This window comes from Venturia canescens, chromosome 7 (assembly GCF_019457755.1).
Source record: "Venturia canescens isolate UGA chromosome 7, ASM1945775v1, whole genome shotgun sequence".
NCBI lineage: Eukaryota > Metazoa > Arthropoda > Insecta > Hymenoptera > Ichneumonidae > Venturia > Venturia canescens.
Window position 1 is genome coordinate 13,232,433 of NC_057427.1, and position 22,266 is coordinate 13,254,698.

Genomic DNA, 22,266 nt, shown 5'->3' on the forward strand with positions numbered 1-22,266 from the left:
TTGAATATCGGATACGTACCTCGAGGCGTGCGAGTGTCCGGCAGTGTCAGCCAAAGCGGAAATAGAATCGGCGCTACGAGAATGTAGGTGAGCCTTTTCTTTGGACTGCTTGGCCAGCCCATGTCAAGCGCTTCCGGCGGATCATCCTCTTCGCCCTGAAAAAAAAAAAAAAAAAAAAAAAAACAAAACAAAACATGCAACAAATCCTCGAGATTCATCAAAGTTATTGACTTTCTGTGCATGCCCATTGACGATCGAATTCATACTCGAGAATCACTGAGAAACTTAGTGAAGCAACGCACGAGAAAATATGACGCTCGTCAATCGTTTGACCGACTCGTATCAAAACTTTTACCGTTTGCTTCCCTCGCTCAACTCAATATAATTTACGAAACTTTGATGATCGCGTGATCACTGTACACGTACGTTAGTTTAAAGTTCAGGCCGCGACGTACAATGAAAACCAATGCTTATATGCATGGTTTTGTCAAAGCTTGTACACAACAATCACGCCTCTTGCGTGAATGGGTTCTCTACAAATCTAGAAAGTGGCGCTGTAATCGTGACAATTTTGTGGCACTTTCCAGTATTGATATATAGCGTCGAGCGTCAAAATGTCAATGTTTCCCGAAATCTTATTTATTCGTCACGAAATAAGTCAAAAAGTGTGGCAACTCAATCGAGATGGCGCGCTCGAACATTTGAGAAAAAAGCTTTAAGGAGGGTGGATCGCGACGATACAATGTTGCCATGCTAAACCATGTTAAAAACATGAAGAATTTCAAAATTACAAGAATTTCATAAAATTTGGTAAACGTATTCTTTCAAAATATATAAGACAATATACATTTTTTTAGATTTTTCTACCACATAACTCTCGAGTAATTGAACACTAAAGTTCACGTGTATAAGCGTAGAGTTTACATATATAAAGTTGTACATCTCGCGCATAAGAACTTCGATTTGACGCTGAAATATGAGATAACCATGTGGTAAAAAAATTTCAAAAAATTGTATTTGTACACTTGATGCCAAAGAATGTTATCATCAAATTTGATCAAATTCTGATTATTTCGATTTCGTGATACACCCTCCTTAATATTTGTCTTATATTCGGTCTATGAGTCCGCTGGACCCCGCACTATTGACGTTTCGTTACAACTGGTTATGTCTCCGTATCGCATCAAGTAAAATTGCATTGTTCATCAGTCGATATCTCCGATATTAAACGCTCAAAAATGTGAATTTTTTAGGGGCTAATATACACTCGTGATGGGCGAAAAAATCGAAAATTTTTTTATAAGATATTCCTGCAATGTCTGAAAAATATTATCACCAAATTTCACAAAGATCGGAGCGTTAGATTGGAGCTATGAGTATTTCAGCCGACCGCCCGGTGCGCACGGTCGTTTAATATTTGAATCTTTAAACGCGATTATCTTAGAATCGTCCTTTCTGAAAAACACCATTGCAGTGGACACGAATACTAAAAAACTATTAACCACTTATTTATTATAATAATAGCTGGGGTCTGGATGAAGGATTTCGTATTTTTTTGGAAAAAAAAATTGTAACAAAAAACCGGAATTTTAGCACCTCAAAAATGAATTTTTTGTTAAAACTGTCGTCATTTTCTTTTTAATCTAAATTTCTACAAGTCCTTCGTCCAGGTCCAAGCTATTGTGATAATAAATAAGTGGTATAAATTTGGTATGGATCGAATTAATAAAGTATCCTTGGGCCTTGAAATTTTGACAGGACATTTTTTTATTATTTATTACTGTATTAGATTTTTTTTTATCGAAATCTCTTTTTAATTCAATTACCAGATGAACTTTCTTAAAAGTCGTATAATCCGTTCAGTGTCCGTAATGAAAAATGTAAACAAAATCCAGTGTCGCGTGTTATAAGTATGTAGGCATCAGGGAACGCTTACAAAATGGCCGATTTTTAAGGTATTCCTTTTACGAACCCGAATATTCTACAAATAACTGATTTTAAATTACAGTAAAGTAAAAGTGCATGCGAATAGATTAGTGAAATTTCAGGCGAGGTTATCGAACATTTAATAAAGAATAAAAACTTCAAAAATCGTAAAATTTATACGGGAGCTTATGGAAATTCCATCATCACCACATATCCATTCGATAATTCGCATACTAAATATAATTCTGCATTTCTGATACAAAATGTCTCACAGATGGAAAAAATTTAAGGAATCCATAGCGACGACAAAAATAAAAGGTTACCGAATGCTTAAAAGAGATATTAACGATAGAAATTGGAAAAATTGCAGAAGCATAAGTTTATCTTCTCAGAAGTTGAGAATCAGTTCAAATTTCGAGTGCCCCAATTTGCACCACCAAAAAATACGGTTATGCGAAAGGAATACCGAAATCTCGAATATCTGAGAAACGGAATGGTCAATTGATTTGAAAATTTGACGCAGTTGGTCCATGAAGTCACACAATATTTAAATTTCAATCGATTCTTAAAATTTCAACGAAACTACAGAAGTACTCATCTTTACCATGATGAATGCGAAACGCGTTGAGTGTAACCTATATAACTTATATATGCCCTACCCTTTGGCTTTACGCTTTTCCGACTATTTTGACAATCGCTCGCATTAATTGTGAGCTGCGACTGAGCTTCCTGACTAAACCCTGAACATTTGGGTTATTATTTTCTTCCACCGCATTACCATGTTTCCAACGGGACGAAAAATGCGAAGAAAATTGATCATAAGAATGAGTAAATTTTTTATTCCTCGAATTAAAGTGGTAAATAATATTTTAAGGTATATTATACGTTACTTGTGATTCAAAAAGTCAACTAAACTTTTTTGCTCTTTATTCTCGCAATTATTAAAAAATCATGTGTAACTTATCTGTTGAGATTGATAAATTTTTCATACAACGATAGATGTTAAAATACTTCCGTAGTGAAATCATCAAGCAAAATGTGACAACAGCCATTTTCTATTTATATGCATATGCATATCTATGCTTTAAACCAGTTGGCTCATGATGTTGTCAAAACTTCCACCGTTTATGTCGTTATTACTCGTTAACCTCAATTAAGTGTTTTTCTTTTTCCATTCCCAAGTGATTTTCACCGGTAACGAGGATTTTTCAAAACATCATCATTGATATCTAAAAACATTCTATTTTCTTATTCTCCTTTTTGACTCTTTAAAGTTGGGAGGATTCTATTTCATTAAATCTAAATCGTCGCACAGGAAGTGTGCCTGCCATAAGAGCCTATGTGATTTTCGTTAATTTTTTTCTCGAAAACTAGACGATAGATCCTATAATAATTCCGAGAATAGATGCACGGTGTATATTTCTAGCATGTTTTCAAATTTCAGCTTTTAAAGTTGGAATTTTCGATTCCCATTAGATTCCCGTGAACTTCCTTAAAAACGAGTTTTCTCTTCGGATCTTAAAAAATCATAAATAAATGAAAAATGTTAAAACTTGAAAAGCGAGTATTGAAAAAATGTGGCTAACATTCGCAACGAATTTTGGGTCGTAAACTGCAACAAACAATTTCTCGAGTATCATAAAACTTTTACCCGCGAATTCAAAAAATTATTTATACCGTGTATTTCGAGATTCAGGAATTGACCCAGATTCTTGATTCTGGTTTACATTTTCGAGGATGCGAAATGAAAAAGCGCCCGTTGCCTATCTCTTTTTCAGGACAAAGCTTCTGGCCCGGATTTGCGTAGCTTTATCTCTCCATTGTCGCTCTCTGTCTCTCTCGTTTTTCCCATCTGCAGCTGCGGGGGTGCAAAAATTTGTTTCGTTGCAGAGCATGTTGAATATTTCGATAGGTATTTGTCAATCACGAGGAGACAAAAATGGGATAGAAATGGAGGCGCAATAAAGGCCGAAGTTCCGGAGCTGGAGGATTGAGCTGTAGATAAGGGGAGAACGGGAATAAGCGTGTTACGAGACCTGCGGGTACACACGAGCGTAAATATGTGTGTGGGTGTGTGTGCATGGGGATCTCAGGGGGATAATAAGACCGTAAAGTATACCTCAGCCGGCGGTGAGAGAACAATTTTGCGGTAAGCCAGCGAATGAAAGCCTCGAGATCTTTGACGAAATGCAATGATATATCTATTTGTGAATGTGCGCAATCCGGAAGTGCGGTACTGATGGGGAATACGAACGTTTTTTTTTAAATATGGAACGAAATTTTATTGGATAAGTAATAAATGAAACTGTGCAAGCTCGCAGCTGGCTCATGCCGCTCGAAAAAGTATGAAAAGGTCGGAACCGTTCGAAAGTTTTTGATCGATAATGCGATGAAATAAAACATGAAACACTCTCGTTGATTGTGAATAATCAACGTCTCTAAGCCCAAGGGAGTGAGCCATTAAAGCAGCTTGTTCTCTTTGTTAACAAAGTGGAGGATAAATATCTCGGAAAAGTTGCGTCCGTTGCCTGTCCGATTAGTAGGAAAATCGTCAAATCGTGGATATAAAGACACCGGTTAATGGATCGGACTTCCGCGTTGGGGTGAGCACTCTCCCGAAGCAGATAGTTCGACTATAAAAGCGGCCGAAGAATTTCCTGAGGGACTGGAATAACGACGATATATTATATATATACGGAGAGCTCAGAACTTTGATCCCGGAGAAAATACAAAGTTTCTTGGACAGGACGATAGTCCTTTAATGAGAAAGTTTTGATGTGTATAGATACTGAATATTCGCTAAGCGAATACATGAATAGAGCCAAGTTAATGATGTACTGGTTACATAAAAGAGGCATTTGGGTCACCCGGAGCTTCATTTTTTACCATTGAACTCCATTCACTTTTCTATTACAACACGTTGAGACTGTGGAAAAATTTTCATTCCCAATTCGATCACAAATATATTTGTTTTGAAATCCTACTTTTCCTATTCCTAAATGACTCAATCGCATTCCTAACTTCACATTTTATTCGAACAATTTTCAATAAACCCGGCTCGACGTATTCGCTATTCGGAGCTAATTGCTGTTAGTTGGCTCTTGAAAATTCACACTGCATTTCGTTTGCAATTTTTGCAATACGAAAAGAAAAAGCAAAGCAAATAAAGGGCACGAGTTAAGTTGAACTAGAAACTCTCATATATATTAAGTACTCGACGAGTAGGCGAACAGAGCCTTGAAACTGTCGAGGCTGCCTTTTGGGAAAGCTCACTGTATAAATTTCTTATATATAGCGTGTCTATATAGATCTATATAATTAATTTTATCATCATTATTGCTCACGAAACAAGCCATGGTCAAATTTCCAATGTCTGTACACATTCGCATTAATTCATGAGCATGTAAACACTTTTGAATCCATAAAGTTGTTAGTTAAACAAACTAAAAGTTCACACACGAATCTCGCTTTATTGAATAAGCAAATGCATTGTTCAATGCAACATTTTTTTTTTTTTTTTTTTTTTTAATATATAGTAATCAAGAAACAAAGCATTGAAAATAACAGAAAAAAACTTGAGTTGATTTTTTTCGTTTCTCCGTTAGCTGAGAACTATGGATAAAGCGCAATTTGGATGATATAACGACCTTTATGGAATTATACCATTTCTCGGTTACTCTCAGAGCGGAGAATATTTTACGAGCGTTAAATGAGATTTCTACGAATTTCTGGGATTCAATTGAGGCGAACTTCGAGGGCTGCCTTTAAGGGTAATGTGCAAGAGATCACATAACGTACTTCGGCACGCGTATATCTGTATTTGCATTATGTATATACGAATCTACAGAGTAAAGCTATATGCATGAAATTATTGGGGGGCTGCAAATTCCTTGCGCTATCGTGTCTCGAATTAGTATCCCAAGAGTGTCAGCCCTGTCACCCCTTTCTTGACCCTAATAACTCATCGGACGTTTGTGCGTCAAATGGAAGAGATAATAAAAAGAGGAGGCGAGGGGTGCAGCGAGAGAGAGAGAGAGAGAGAAGAGGGAGGCGCTAGGATGGATTTTCCCATGATAAATATCTGATATATACGAGCGCCCTTCATGCATGGCCATTAACGTGATTTCATTTGTCGTTCCAACCCCCTCGATTGTCGAATGACTTCCGAAGCCTAACAACAACTAAATGTTTTTTCCACCCTGAAAAAGTTTTCTTCATGAAATAACTTTTCAAGTCTATCACGAAACTTTTAAAAATCTACGACTGTTCGTTCTTCATTATAGGTTTGATAAATACCTATAATATTAATAGCGTTCATAATAGTGATATGAATTAGAAATTTTTCAAATCACAATCGTTGATTATTTATCGACATTTAATTGTATATGCTTTAAGGTTAGTTTATTTATTGGTTTCTCGTCCAGTGAATAGTCACCGCCTGAGTGTATTTATTAATTTTTTGGTCCATACGGCCGAGTTATAGTCTCAGAAATAGAATGACAACAGCCAATGACGTTTCGGTTATAAAGCAATATTGAAATCATTTCGTTGCAACGTCACATCAAAACTACCTTAAAAAATGTTTCACTCGATAGACCGTACTCCACTTTTCTTGCAATTCGAAAGTATATCTGAATGTAAATGGGCAAGTAAATGAACTCACCGACTCGAGACCGGTGTCGAAACCAGCGGAAATTCCACCGTTCGGAAGTTCTTGGATCCCGGCTGTAGTAGCGGCGGTGGTGGTCGTTGTCGTAGTCGTACCCTGTGAGCCTTGTTGCAATTGGAGCGTCGTTTCCTTGGATGCTGTACCGGAATAATGTGCGGCTGTTGACGTCGCGGCGCCGTTGTGGGGTCTCGTAGCGTCGAGCAATACTTTGAGAGACGCGATCGCGTGCAACTGGGTCGCTTTCTCGTCCACTTTTCCTGTTTATTGGTATTTGTGTTTTTTGTTTTTGTTGTTGTTCCCGAACACCAGAATGGAAGGAAAAAACAAACGTGAGAATCATCGACGCGATCTCGCAGCAATCACTCGCACTGTGTACTCGTGAGTGAGCGAGAAATAATATATTGAGAAAGGGGAAAAAAAATAATGAACAGCAATCTCTCGGAGCCCCATTGACGTTTGAGAATGTCGAACAAATTTTTCAATATATTTAACACGAATTTGTGGCTCCAATAAGTCGAGAACATTCGAGCTGCGGATTCATCGACTCTGATTGTATTCTTCCTCATTTTTTCTCTTATGAAACGTGCGTTTTTTTTTTGTGAAAACATGAACAAAAAAATTGAAAAAAAAAAAAACGACATCGAGGCACCAGCTGAAGCGGGACAGCAGATAAAGTACAGGCAGAAATGAAAAAACTGCTGCACCAGCTCTCTAATTGATGGTTTTCGAACATCAATGTTGTACCGAGCTTGTTATACGAACGATAATTTGATATCCCGGTTGTTTTATGCGTTATGAACATCCGAAACGTTGTACGTATTACATCGCGATTGTGTATTGATTTCGACCGAACCTCCGGTAATTGAGGTCCGTTTTAGCAGCAAGCACAGACCTATTTTTCTATTTTATTCAAGGGCCTGTCACTGCTGAATACAGCCTTGACAGCTCCGATCCGCTTTCGTGCATTCTCCATACGTACAGCTCGATCATCCGATAAACCGAAAATATATGTTATTTCACATTTTCATCAATCACAGACGCACCAATCACCGTTGAAAAACTTTGAAAATTTCCAATTGATCGTGATTTTTCATCGAATGAAATGCTGATTGGAAAATATATTTCATCAGCTTTTTACATAATTGATAAAATAATGTTGATAATAAGTTTATATAGGTGATGTAATTAGGCAAATAAATTTTAGTAAGCTCGAAATTGTCTGCCATACAACGATCCAACAATAGCTAATCACTCCTGTGTAGATATTCCCTGCATACATATACAGCTATGGAAAGCTTCGATACTGAATATCTTCACACGGTAACAAAACGCAATTATACGTCGCTTGTGTATGAACATGTACCTGTAATGAGCTCAGTCAAAGTACCTTTTGATTTATCAGCAATAGAAAGTACCTCGGCGTTGCCGAGGTTTGGCAATTCCTCAATTAATCGCGATCAAATCGTGCCCGTTGAAATGTTATTAATTATCATAATTAGGTTTCGGTTTTAAGCACCTCCGGAGCTTTTGAAACTGGATTTTTGAGCTGAAAGACTTTTAGCTTCATCGACACTGTGAAATTTACACCGTGAAATCAATCGATTTCGTTGGATAATTGTGAGCAAATGAGTGTTTTCAAAGTATATAACGGGTTATTGAAAATTTTGTACGTGGAGGGTTTGTAAAGGAACCGATGATGGTTGAGAACCTTCTGACGAAATTCGGAATCGAGCCGGAAATCGGTCGATCTTCTGAGAAGATTGGCCCCAAACCCCAAAACAGTCAATACAATTTTCCATTTTCACTGCATTGTCAGGTTATTCGATTCGACAAAGAACAGGCACGGCGGCGGGTGTAAGCATCCATTGGTAACGAGAAACTCAACCACCGATCGATCGACTCGCCAGCGGCCCTCAAAATACTTTTTTTGTGCAGACGCGAATCAGAAAAAGGGTCTGTGAGGCTTTACCACATATGCACTTTCGAGTTGACGCGACGTGGAAAACAAAACACGGAAGCTCCAGTGCTCGAAGATTCGCTTTTGGCTCAGTGAATTTGGGTGGGGATCAATATATGGCGAATAACCGAATTGTGGAACGGTCGATATTTCGAAATTTTTTAAGTTTCGTAATATCAGATTGAAGAAAAATAAGTAATTCTATATTCTTATTCCCGATCGACTATTTAGCAGATCACGTGTTTAACTGAATATTATTCCTTTTTTGAATTCGTATTTACTCGAAAATATATATTTCGATAGTTTTCATTTCAAATGCAACTTTAACAGACCATACGAATGTCAAAAGTTCATATTTTCGAATTCAAAATGGAGAGTCAAAATGGGAGTTGTTTTATAGACAGACTGGAATATAGAGGTGCAATAAATCGAAAGTGCACTTTTCAAGCCCATAAAACTTAAATATGCAGAATAGCGATCGCTCGAAAAGGCGAAAGTCAAAATGGCGATGATTGAAATTGCTGGGGATCACCAGTCTGACACGAGTGAGCGAATGAGTGAGGAGCGTATATTTTGAGCTCCGTTGCATCTCTTTATTTTGATCGGTCGATTTTCTAGGGTTTCGCCATTTCGGCGTTTCAGTATTTCAATCTCAGTAGTATTTAATCTTTCGTTATTACATTTTCGAAATTGCGACTACTCACAGTATTGCTGATTGTAGTAATTTATAAATCGAAAGAGTGATAATTGAATTTTCGGAAAATCGATATTTCAGTCGTCGTTCTATGGGCGATTGTTACATTCCATTTTCGATGTAAACGTGCTTCAAACTTTGAAGTTTCTACTTTATTTCCAACATTCAAAGCTCTAGTCGAATTCATCTGTCTCCATATTATAATTCGAAGTTTATAAACTCGAGATTTTAGCTGTTCGAAATTTTGGTCATCTTAACATTTTATTTTCACCCGGAACCGAGCACGAATCAGATTTTTCAACTCCGTTGACTCTCCAAACGCGGTGGTAAGCTCAAAAAACATATGCACAATAAATAATTCAGTTTCCAAATTTCCCAACGACGTAGAGAACTCGATCGACAAAGGATCGAGAATATGAGATTAGACAGTCTTCATTGAAGTATATTTTAGCGCTGCCAAGTAGTATTTAGTATTTCGGGGACTCAGTGGTACGGCGTGTATCACTCGGGAATATCCGCATTATCTGCGTTTCTATGTTCTTGTAACCCTCCTCTTGTGTTTTGTCCGAGTAGTGGTAGGTCTGATGGTACTATAACGTCTCTCGAGAGGACACACCACAAGAATATAAGAGAGAATCTCTTGTCCCGCTTCACTTCCTCGCTCAAAGCGGTTTTTCGCTAAACTATACACAAATCTCCGAGTTATATACGATAACGTTTATGTACATTCTTATGTAAATGTATCTGTACGGAATATCGATGTGTGTACATATTTATACATGTATTTATCCGAATATTTATGGCCGAATGTTTTTGAGTTCGACGGTTTTTTGTATACGTCGAACTCAACGACTTTTATAAAAAATTTTACCGTGCGGTATACGTTCATGAGCTGTACTCAAGGCTGAACATCCCCGTAGAGGCCCAAAAGGCATACTCAACTGAGATCAATCGCTAATTACTCATTTACCATTAATCGATGCAGATATTAACTACTGTTAAAATACTTTTGTTCAAAGACGTCCTCGCTAACGTTACCTGTTGTTGATTTTCGAAAGTCCATTTATTTCGTATCCTTCAGAGCTTCCGTAGTGATTGACGGGTCGGAGATTAGCTTCATTCGTAAAAAAATTGCGGGCAAATGAAATTGAAAAAAATTTAAAGAGATTCGTATATCGAGAGAAAACGTCATCGGCGTTATTTCGAATTGATAGAAAAATAGTTGGAGGGCTTTTCTTGCGAGTAGAGCTAATTTTCAACCTCATTCGTGTCTCGATGATATGGGCAGATGAAGAATAAGATTTGAAGAGTTTGCACTGTCGCAGTCTACAAATCTACGCCTGCGTTCGAAGCTATAATTATCACATAAACTTTTCTATTTTCTATCTACGTTAGTAAAAATATCATAATGTTGTTTCGAGATCGAACACTATTAATTTCATGCATAAACTGTTGTTCGGCTTTTGTTACCTTTGATCGATCGTGTCATTAATTTTTCATCTTACAACTGCAAGGTGACCGCACGTTTGACTCATGACTTTCGATCGTAGCGTTTTTTTTTCTGTTTGTTTTTGCCTCTTTGAAATATTGTCTTTTAAGAAGAGTGGATCGGGGAATCAAAATAATCAGAATTTGATAAAATTTTGTGATAACATTCTTTGGCATCAAGTATACAAATACAATTTTTTTCAAATTTTTTTACCACATGGTTATCGAATAATTGAGCGTTAAGTCCAAGTTCTTATGCACGAGATGTATAATTGTAAACTCTATGCTTATACGCGTGAACTTTAGTATTCAATTACTCGAGGGCTGTGTGGTAGAAAAATCTAAAAAAATTTGCATTGTCTTATATATTTTGAAATAATACATTTACCAAATTTTATGAAATTCTTATCATTTTGAAATTCTTCATATTTTTAACATAGTTTAGCATGGCAACATTGTATCGTCGCGATCCACCCTCCTTAATTATCTTTGAAGTGTTTCGAAAACTCCTGATTATTTTCATTATTTCTACCATGGCAACAGAGTGAGGGAAACGTAAACGCGAATTTCTTCGAAAACTAATTCAACAACTGTGATGCAAAGATTTCAATTGCCCAAAAGTCCCCGATGGCAAGACTGACACTTTCTTAGTTTTGATTATCTTTCTTATTTATTGTGCTTTTTGTCTCAACGGAGCAGAGTGTAGAGAGAGAGAGAGAGAGGGAATGAGAGATAACTAGCTAGGCTCGGGATAATAATTGAGTTCCTGTCGTACCGGAGCAGGTTGGTTGGGGAATTGTCTGACAGGCTTGATACAAACCGGACTGGGACACTTTTCCATTTCGCAATCATAAATCCCTAAGAGATATCTTGGTCGCTCCGAAACACCTAAAATCATTTAAAATCCCCGGGCCATTGCACTGTCCATGTTTCCCGTTAATATTCGGCTCTATAAAGGTTTAACATAAAGGACGATGGAGATGTAGTGGAGACCTCCGGTGATGAAAAGTGAGTTTTATTTTGGAAAATGGTCTATTTAACTGCGAATCTGGGTAAATATTCGGAAGTGGGGCTCCTGGTGTAATCGGGCTGAAATTTTTTTTTTTTACCTTCTTTATGCATAAAAAAGGTAAAAGCACACACACGCATACGCGCGTGTGTGTGTTTGTTCGTTCGTTCGTTCGTGAAATTGCGTAAAGAATATTTTGTAGAACAAATTTTTGAAAATATTGAAAATGGTTTTTTTTTTAGATTCTTTGTGGATTACATTTGTTTTGGTCATGCGCCACCACAATAATACGAGGTACAATGTTTTTTTTCTATGGGAATTCATAAAAAAAATTTTCAGCCCAATTATAGCAGGAGCCCCACTTCCGAATATTCACCCGAATCTGGACAAGAATTTCGAACCAGTAACTATCAAGAAATTTTATCAATCAATCGAGTTTGGGGAAGGAGATTATCCAGTGGAACTGTAACGATTCTGGATTATTGGAGAAAAAAATGGCTGTTAATTATTAAAATCAAATCCGTAATTAATGTGAAGGCACTACTCGAGCGCCCCGTCATTGGAGGTTGCATTAATATTGGATAAGCTTGCAGATGTATATTTAGCCCCATCCAGCTGGAAATGCCTATCTAAAAGGCCCGGAGCAATAAAACAATTAGGACTAATTAGTGGAAGACGAGAAAATGAGGCTGAAGATGGGCAAGAAAAAGAAAGAGAAAGTGGAGGAAAGACAGAATCTGTTTTAAATTACGAGATTACCGGGAGAGTCGCGACTTCGGATGGCATGAGATTTGACAATTTCAAGAAGATGCGACGCTCGCTTTTACCTTGATTTTTTTTTATACTTTTTTGTTTCTTTACCCTCGAAAAGTTGGGTCTCTGCTTCTTTTATCTGTGTAACAAAAAGCTATCAGAGACACTTCCTAATATTTTTTTTCTCTATTTCTCTCGCTCGTTCCTTATTCTTCTTCCTTCAAGCGTTCGACCCAATCTCTCTCAGACAATCCTGGGATGCGCGGTTGCTCTCTTTCTACTCGCTTCTTTATTTATTTTTGCCATTTTGCGCTTCTTCCACTGATTTGTCATTTCTGTTACGGGCCACCGATTCCAGGAACAGCCGACGTTTCCCTCCCTCCATTTATTTTTTCTTCCTTTTTTCTGCTTGACATTTCGTTCTCTTTTGTTTTTATTTTTTATTTTTGGAATTTAGGAGTCTGGTTATCTACCTGAGCGAGAAATTCAACGACGAGTTATTACGACTATTTCGGCGACCAAAGTCCAACGAAAAATCCCAAACTTTTTTCATAATTCGAACGCGTTGACATTCCTTCTCTATATACGTTTCATAAATAGATTTTTCCGCTTTTCTGAATACGAACATATTGGATATTGAGCAACCGGTGAAATCGGAGTACCGTCTAAGTTTAGACCAACGTGACGAGACCCCTCAATTACGGATAACCATTGGGGTCGATTTGGCACTCGTCCGAAAGCCACATTCGATGCTATAGTTTCCAGTTTCTATTTCGACCGACCACCGAATCTCATAGAATTCGGTCTGTGCTTGATTTTGCTCAAGAATCATAGAAAAAAAAAAAAAAAAAAAAACAAACATTTTTTTCGTTCACAGCAAAGTCGATCGAATAAAAGATTCTCGTGAATTTCCTCGCGTGCTCCGGATCACAAAATAACAAAGCAAATAGGATCTCGATCCAAAAAAAACGTTATTCCTGGAAGTTGGAGAAAACACAACGGAAATAAATAGGAATAATCGAATAAATGAACGGTGAGAGACTTTAATCGGGTAATAAGAGAACGCAAAGAACTGGATTGGAGCGAGCTCGAAGTAGTTTTTCGTGGCATTCCTTTCCCCGAGTACCTTGGCATAAAGAGAGTGAAAAAAAGTAGAGAGGAAAAAATGAAAAGAAATGGAGTGACTAAAGTGCAGGTGTACAGGAAAGAAAGGCTTGACGAGAAAGAAAAGGAGCAGAAAGAAAGAGTGGGAGAGAGAAAGAAAAGGGGAGATAGAGCCGCGAGTGTGCGGATTCTCTTGTTACGATCGATAGTGAGACTACGCCTTTCTGGGTCAAGGCCTCGATACTGACTGACTCTCTTTCCCTCTCTCTCGCGATCGACTCGACGGAATGGGGCTACGTATGTCCCGGGCAGAGGTCCGGGGGTGTGCAAAAAAAATGTCGACGTAGAGGGTAGATCGAGGATAGAAAGAGAAGAGGAGAGGAGGAGGCAGGTGGCGGCCCGGCACATAAGAGGCGAAACACTCTTGAAATACGGGTTGGAAAAAAATTCATCCCTGGTTTGGCAGCCTCTTACGGATTCTCCGCGTCACCTCTTGTGACGAAATTCCCAGAGACGCGGAAAAATACACGCGGATGTACGTGCACACGTTTGTGACGTATGCACCACTCCCTGCGTGTCTTATTGTATCCCACTTTTTCCTTCCTGCTCCGTAAATTCGCCCGAGAACCATTTCTTTTGTGTCAACCTGCATCAACATTAACACACGAATGTCAAAAGGGAATGAAACACCAACACACTTTTGCTCGAGCAAAAAACTTCCTCAATATTCCTATACAGTGCGAAAATAATCATTCCCGGTTGAATTCTTTTCAAATCTCGTTTTCTGAGTTCAGGCTGCTGGCGCATATGTTGCCAGTTACAATATCTGCATAATATCATTAGTCAAAGAACCAAGAAGAAAGATCAAATCGATAAGGAAAAAAGCAGCCTCTGTCTTTTCTCAATCGTTCGTATCTGCATATCGGCGAATTTTATTTTTGATCGGAAAATCTGTACGATCGTCTACCATTTTGTGTTGCCCTCGTTAGTTCTAGCCATTATGTGCACAAGTGGCGGTACACCAAAGAAAACTTAATTGAAATAAAAGCGAGCAAATCGGGGATTCTGATTGCACGGATGTTTATACGCTTGAGGAAGTTGAGGCTGTACAGTCATTTTTTTTACCCAAAAGTGATGACCTGTACCTTTCAAAAGTTAGGCCAGTTTACAGTTTGGCAATGTTGCATACACTTTAAAGAAAAGTTGGGGAAAAAAGACGAAAAACTGGTGAAAGCTCAGTCGAAAACACGAACAGTGACGATCCTAGCCTCAAAAAACTGCAGGGAAAACAGATTATTATTAATATAATCTCAGCAAATCTCCTAATAAATCTGAAAATTGACATTATTCAGCGAGCCTTGCTCATGTTGCCCAAAAAATTTCATATTTTTAGCATCATTTTTAACGGAGATATCACCGAATGTGTCTTGACTTCCATAAGATTACATGTTATTTGGCCCAAATTGTTATTGATTTTTCTCAGCAACGATGCTCCTAAACTGTCTGAAAATTTAACTGATTTTTTTTTACACTTCACTTTATAAGATGCAATCGGTTTAAAAGCGGTGACATCATTTCCATTCTAATGCCTCAACTTCCTTAACGCGTGATATAATTCCAATAGTGCTGCATTCATTCTTCCGCTCATAATCCATGTTCTGGCATATCTCGTTGGAGATATGAAGCAGGTGAAGGAATTCGACGGATGCACAAAGGTGTGTGAAAATCCGCTAAGGACGAGAGGCGGTCACCGCGCAATCCTTGTAGTATTCTCTCATTCGAGACGTAAACCCAATTCCAAAGTGTGCCAAATATTTCTAACCGAAATTTCCTCTCTATCCGATGCTGTGAGCTACGAATTCGAACGTATCTGCCCTCGTGCTTGTTCGCGTCAAATTCTCTGCAAACTCGAAAATTTCGAGTCTCTCTCTCTCTCTCTCTTTTTATTCATTTTTCCCTAGTGATTCTCCTCCCTCGCGCGAACTTCAATATCGCATCGGCTCGATGTTCGAGCCGTGATTGAAGCTGTTGAAAGTTTTCGCGCAGCAAAAAAATGTAGAGCGAGACGAAAAAATTCGTTCGTTCATAATGACTCGGGTGCTATCGAAATTCTATATTCAATGCATTTCCTTCAGATCCAATATCAGAAGCACGAAACACAGAATAGTTGTATCAACGATAATTACGTTTTTACGAGCGAACCATAAAAACTGATGAATATTCGATTTTTCAGTATATAATCCTATTTCACGTTATATGGTGACAGAATAAATTTCAAACTTTTTCCTTCCGGCACTTGGCTAGCGCAGTTGTCAATAATTAATAAAAGCATCGGGCAATATCGAAAAGAGAAAATAAAATTATTTTCTGAATTAAAGATTAGTGAGAATATTTCTGTATCATTCACAACAGTCAGCCAACGTGTTTCATCGCAGTGATATGGGACGTTCAATCAAAAGTTATGGAACCACTCTTTTATAACTTTTCTCCGAGATTCTTCAAGGCTTACCCCCGTGCAAAGAGCGCTAGGAGAAAGTCAATTACGTCCGTATATGTTCGGCCAGATTGAGAAGAAAAAACAAACGAAACAATCAATGTACCAGAAAAGAAACGAAATGAAAAAAAAAGCTTAATATACACGTATATATATATATATGTGTGTGTGTGTATATATATATATATATCGATAGCGTGCTGGCGAGCAGACAGGCGAGAGTGAGAGAGTGTTTGAGGGTATACCGGCGCGGGACTGACCGTCGTGGAGTGGATCGATCGTATGGATCATCAGCTGAAGCAAGCCGTGCCTGAACTTGGCGTGGCTCTCCCTCGATGTGTGGGGTTGTCCAGCGTGATGACTCGGCTGTTCGCAGCCCTGACCGCTGCTGCTACCACCACGAGAACTGCAACCAGCCTCGGTAGCCACTGGAACACCGCTACTTCCGCATGCACCAGAAGCACCTCCCACGCTCGTCTCACTACTGTTAGTCGCGTTAGGATGCTGCTGAAACACAATTGTCACACCCACAACCCGCATCATTACTTTGTTCATAATCGTATCTATTTTATTGCTTTTTATCGTAGCCCGCATTCCTACTTTCTTATCTTTCTACTCCTTCATTTTATTATTCCATTATATCTATAGAATCCTATACTTCAACAGTATCATGGTCATTCGCTTGTGAAAATTATCGTTAAATTCATACGTGTAGAATGATATTTTATTGCGATACAATTTATTAAATAAATGAGACGTGGTTATAAAGAAAGCAAGCGTAAAGATCGATAATGTAGTTCTTCGTAATCTAAAACGTCTAGTTTTGTTACTCGCGATCATTCGCAACTGTCATTAAAAAAATGATAACTCTTTATTTTACGTTACTATGACGACGCTTTTCACCTTTCTTCATACGCTCATTCAAGTATCTTTTAAAATACTACATACGTATTACTATAAAAATGACACTTGGCCGATATGTTGACGAGGAAAATCAGTATTAATTTAAAAAAAAATACATTTTCTATATGCTTTGCTACTTTCACTGAAGTAATTATCCGCATCGACACTGCTTTTTTACACGTGCACGATTCTACGAACAACTTGACACGTATGTTCTCCATAAACATTTGCACGAATTACTACTTTTTTTCTTCTTTTATCGAGTGGGCGTCGATTTCTACTTCGAAGAGCTTCGTTCCTACAATGTGAATGGAAAAAAACGTAACAACATTTTTCCAATGATTCGAGCCCGCGTAAATGGGAAAAAATAATGAAATCCACTCGACCTTTATCCATTATTCGCGTTATACAATATGGATAGACCGAAAGTATATCAGTTTTTCATTTCTTTAACCTCGATTCTCGAGCCTTCGTAATATCAAGTGGCTAACTTTCTGCAACCTCCAATGTTTAACTTGGAGAATATCTCTGCAAAGTACCCAACTATGGGTCTACATGCAGTGACCCTCAAACGAAGGAGTTCATTGTGAAATTCGCTGATTAAGTCAGTTCTCAACAATCGTATAATTGAACTGAAATTTTCAGTTTATTCATTTGGAGAACTTACCAAATGTTAGTACACGATCAACTATCACTTTTTACTTGTTAACATAAACGAATCAGTGTAAGGGTGCTTCTGTTATAGTTGATTTAGAATTTTGCTGACGTATATACTGACATATCCACGAGCCATAAAACAAAGGACGATTTATCTGACTGATCGCACCAGAGTTTCATGCAACAAGTCGTATATTTGGGAGCTGCTCAAATGAATTCACTACTGTAAAATACTCTTTCGACTTCTTGGAATCAATCATATTGTCGAAACACTAAACTTCTATAAAAGGGCACAATTACCTCTCCACAATACGGACTCTGGCTCACCCGTAATTGCTAGCCTCAACAGACACGTACACACTTTGATATATTTATAAAAAGAGGAAAGAGGAATGGAAACGATGTGGAATCATGTCCGACGCATTAACCAGACTAGGAAGCTCGATAACGCTCGGGGAATCGGATATACTTAACTCAGCGTGGAATCGTCGGATCAACTGTTGCCAATTATTGGATTAAAGTATCGACATTAGTAATCCGGTTTATCGTTGCCTAGACGAGAAGAAGAACGATGAAGCCAATGCGGAGGATCGAGAATATTTATACACATCAGCGATCACGGCTGTGCCAAATGTTTTCTTTAATTTTTAGTACCACCCACGCACCTTGATTCGCGAAGCTTTTTTCGAGCTCGTACCGGTTGAGCTGGCTGAGCGAATTCATTAAATATCTAATCAATGATTAATGGCGCAACACCAGTAGGAGCCGTGAGTTTCGTTTTACTATAATTGAGAGATTAAACGTCTTTGGAATTTCAAGCACAAGTATTTATGGTTTTCACTGCCATTCCTATTTGTTGGCCGAACGCGAGGCTGAGAAGTCCACTCTCGTTTCCTTACTTTTTCATCTCTCTACGCTCCTCGCCCCCACCTTTTTCAATATATCTTCTACCTTTAGCGATTTCCACCATGTATATGCGCCTTACTTTTTCCAGTTCAAGGCAGGCACCCAGCGAAAAGACAATGCTGAAATTCTTCGCTGTCTTAGACACATATCTATACATGTATGTACCCACGAACACTTTAAGGAGAATGAAGAGCTAATTGTATGAGTAAGAAAGAAGAAAGTCGGTCATCCCATCGCGCGACGTCTGAGCCATCTTTTCGTGACTCAGGTCGTACAGTTGAGGGCTCTTGATATACCAAATGCTACTGAGAAGTTATTTTTTCGATTTGTAACTTTTTTTCGTAGCCTAAAACTAAAGAAGACAAGATTATGTCATTTTATTGAAAATGTTAATTTTTTAATATTTTTCTCAATTTGGTCAGGATTTATGAGACAAAGATTTTGAAGCTCGATCAAAACTGCAAGTTGCATTCACAAGTCTGTTTTTTCAATACTTTTTTTTATCAAACGATTCATCGGATTGCGTCGATCGAGTCAACGAAATCCAAGTTAACGGTGATCACAAAAATGTTGAGAGCTGCCTCATGGAAAATAAGTGCAAACACAGTGCTACAGTGAAAAAAATGAGCAAAATTGGTAGACGTTCGACGTGCTGATGTCTCACTCTTGAAGCGGCCTTCCGAGTATTTCGTGCCAAAATCTTGATGTCTTGCAGCTTGGGCGCCGATCCACCCAAGGTATATTTTCATCCCTCCCCCTTAGCCATACCCGAGCCCGAACGATAGTGATGGCTTCTCAGCAGTCTGATACTGGATACTTTATGCCCTGAAGGCTTCTACCAGATATTGTCTAATAAAAAAAAGAAGTTTAGTGTATATCGATATTTTCTTCTGTGTGTCAGATGCCTGGCTCGGCGGTATCAGCCCTTAAATTCCCATATCTGCTAAACCCAGCTGTGTGTGCGTGTGTTGGAATAATATCTATATTTAGAACGAAGTGCAAGTGGATTGAATAACGAAATCCAGTATCGCACGTATTCCAGCTCTCACACATCTCATCATCGTTCGATCATCTTCTTTCTTGCCTTCGAGCCTTACAAAGCTATTGCCAAAAGCCATTCTGAGAGGTCTCCCGCCGGTTATGTGGCATTCAATTTTCTAGCTGACGCAGTTTTCCTCACTTCAATACTTGATCCACTGCACTCGTCCTCTCTCTCTCTCTCTCGCTCCTTCTCTCTTTGTTCCTCGCTTTCTCATTCTGTAGTTTTCTCTCTGTCTTTATGACTTCCTGTCTCTCTTGAATCTTGAGAATTTAGCCACCCTGCTCTCCTCGTGTATAGACCAAAAGTTACACGTATAAAGTTATTCGCAGGTTCACTTTTCACCGAAAGAGACAGAAAGGAAAAAGTCTTGTGTGAAAGTCAGCAAGGGGGTGCAGATCGTGGTGGATATAGTAGCGGTGAAGGATGTGTGAGTATATATTCTAGGTCAAGTGTTGTGCTCGTATTGCGGACGTAGGCGAGACCCGACCTATTCACGTACACCAGAAATAAGAACTCGTATAAATTGCCCTCTCTCTATGGTCAAAATTATATACGTACAAATAGCTTCTCTTTTCATTACAGCTATTCCAAGATTTTACTACTACAACTCGAAAAAATGTGTGAGTTCTGTAGCATATACTCTTTCTTGAATTTGCCTGCAAACATTCTTTTTAGGCCCGGTTACCTGCCAGTCACACGAAATTTACTTGGGTTCCACGTTTTTCCACGTTCCCAAAAGAATTTCTGAGAGTACATTATACAAACATTCTCTGAGGCATTAAAGAAGCGAATTTTAAACCCTCGTCCACATTAATTTGAAAAATGTGAAATAAAATATTCCACATTCCTTTTTATCAACAAAATGTTGAATTAATCAATGCGAGCAAGCCAACGACATTGATTTTTATTTTTATTTTCATTGTTCTTTTTTCCGATTTTTACAGGCCCATCCCATCACCTTACTTATTTTCTCACTGTGCTGTTCCTAGTCTCGTTCTTGTGAAATCCCTGGAGCATTTCCTGAAATTGAAATGAAATTTTCTGATGCACTATAAGAGAGCCTAAGAGAATTGTAGAAAAGATACAGGCAGCTTTGATTTTATAATAAGTTTCAGTTGATTAGCAATAGTTTAAAAATGTTCTTTCAGTCAGTGATCGATGTGCCAGCCTGTCCACTGTCCATGCTTGATTAAATGGTCACCGAACTAATTTCTGTCCTCGTCCAAGGCTGCTCGACTAGTGAGGTCGCCAGAGCGATACACCGACTACATACCCATCGCTGGCGGTGAGCAGACGAATAATGAAAGTGGTTGAAAAACATATTGAAGAAGAATATAAAACTGCCTGATTATTTAATCTCGGTGGACACTTGAATTGGTTCATAATGTAGGTCAATACATGTGTTCATTGAACCTAAAGGACTTGATGATGTAAAAGACCTCAACGACCCCATCTGATACGCACATTTTCCATCATATTTGTACCCAAGCTTTTTTCCTCTTGACAGAATAAGGGGTAGCTCAACCGAGCGTGTACAATAGCTAATCAGCTTATATAGCCTCTCGCATTCTCGTTTTGCACTTTTACGCTTTTAAGTATGCACTTATTTCGGTCTTGCGATTCTGTGTATCGGATGTCTCAATCAATTGAAAATTAAATTTATCAATGATTTAAGGTAGTTCATACTTGAAACGATTTTATTAAGAAAGTCATGAAATTTACACAAAGTTTAAATGGGTAGTCGACTGACACGCATATCAAAATTTAAAGAATTCGTCTTATTGGCTATTGAGATAAACATGTTTAAATATGAAGAAAAATACACAGGGGCATTGGTGCTACGGGTACGAAATCGTTTATCTTTTCATATAACGAATGAACGCTTCTTACGAAGTTTATGAAAAAGTATGCAATAACAATGAAGTATATGATGAAGGTCTGCGAAAAAATTCGTATAACCTCGTATTTGCTTATTTCGGCATTTTGTTTCTTCTTGTTTTGGGTCATTCCTGTTATAACCTTCTGTCTTTTGATTAACACATTTTTTTTTTTGCATTTCCCTTTGGGCTTTCTAATGCGATATTTTACATAAAAAATTATAGTAATTTGGTCGGGGACGAATGAAATTTCGAGTTCAGTCATTTGCTAAAAGATAAGTTAAAAAAATTCATTCGCCATTTCGAATTAATAACTCTGATATTAATTTAAAGTGATAAAATCTTTAATTAGGAAGTAAAGATCGACACAATTTAGACACCTATAAAATACGATCCTTCGGGCATGACCTACCTTAATGTATTGAAGTAACACGTGGTTTCAATTGCTCGAATATACAGCAAATTTTAAGTGGATGTTTCACCGGTATATGAATGTATATGGATGTGCCGGTATATAAATTTACAAGATAAGTTGGTCCAAAATATTTTACTACATTGTTGAAGATTTAAAAAATCTATGGGGAAGAGAGCAAGAAAAACGATCGTCTTTTGTGTGAAGGACATTTTTTCGCTCGCCAGTAATGAGGCATTAAAATGTACAGACATAAAAATGGTCAGATATATTTATACGTGTGCTCGGAATAACGAATCCAGTGAGCCAGAATTGAGAAAAGAGCAATTTGTGAAATGAAAAACGTTTGCTTTCGCGTCCTCGATCGAGCCACGA

At 38.1% G+C, this 22,266-nt stretch overlaps 1 protein-coding gene across 7 annotated transcripts in view; it reads right to left on the reverse strand.

The window, feature by feature from the left end:
• Nckx30C (solute carrier family 24 member Nckx30C) overlaps positions 1-22,266 on the reverse strand; it is a 59,092-nt gene that overhangs the window by 16,968 nt on the left and 19,858 nt on the right. For 3 of the 7 annotated variants that reach the window (XM_043425172.1, XM_043425176.1, XM_043425171.1), the window contains 3 exons: positions 16,340-16,601; positions 6,590-6,852; positions 20-155 (listed from right to left, as the gene is read on the reverse strand). In XM_043425172.1, coding sequence (XP_043281107.1) covers positions 20-155; positions 6,590-6,852; positions 16,340-16,601 — 661 coding nt within the window. The remainder of the gene's footprint in view (positions 1-19; positions 156-6,589; positions 6,853-16,339; positions 16,602-22,266) is intronic. The other 4 variants (XM_043425177.1, XM_043425173.1, XM_043425178.1 and 1 more) reach the window with 3 other exon arrangements.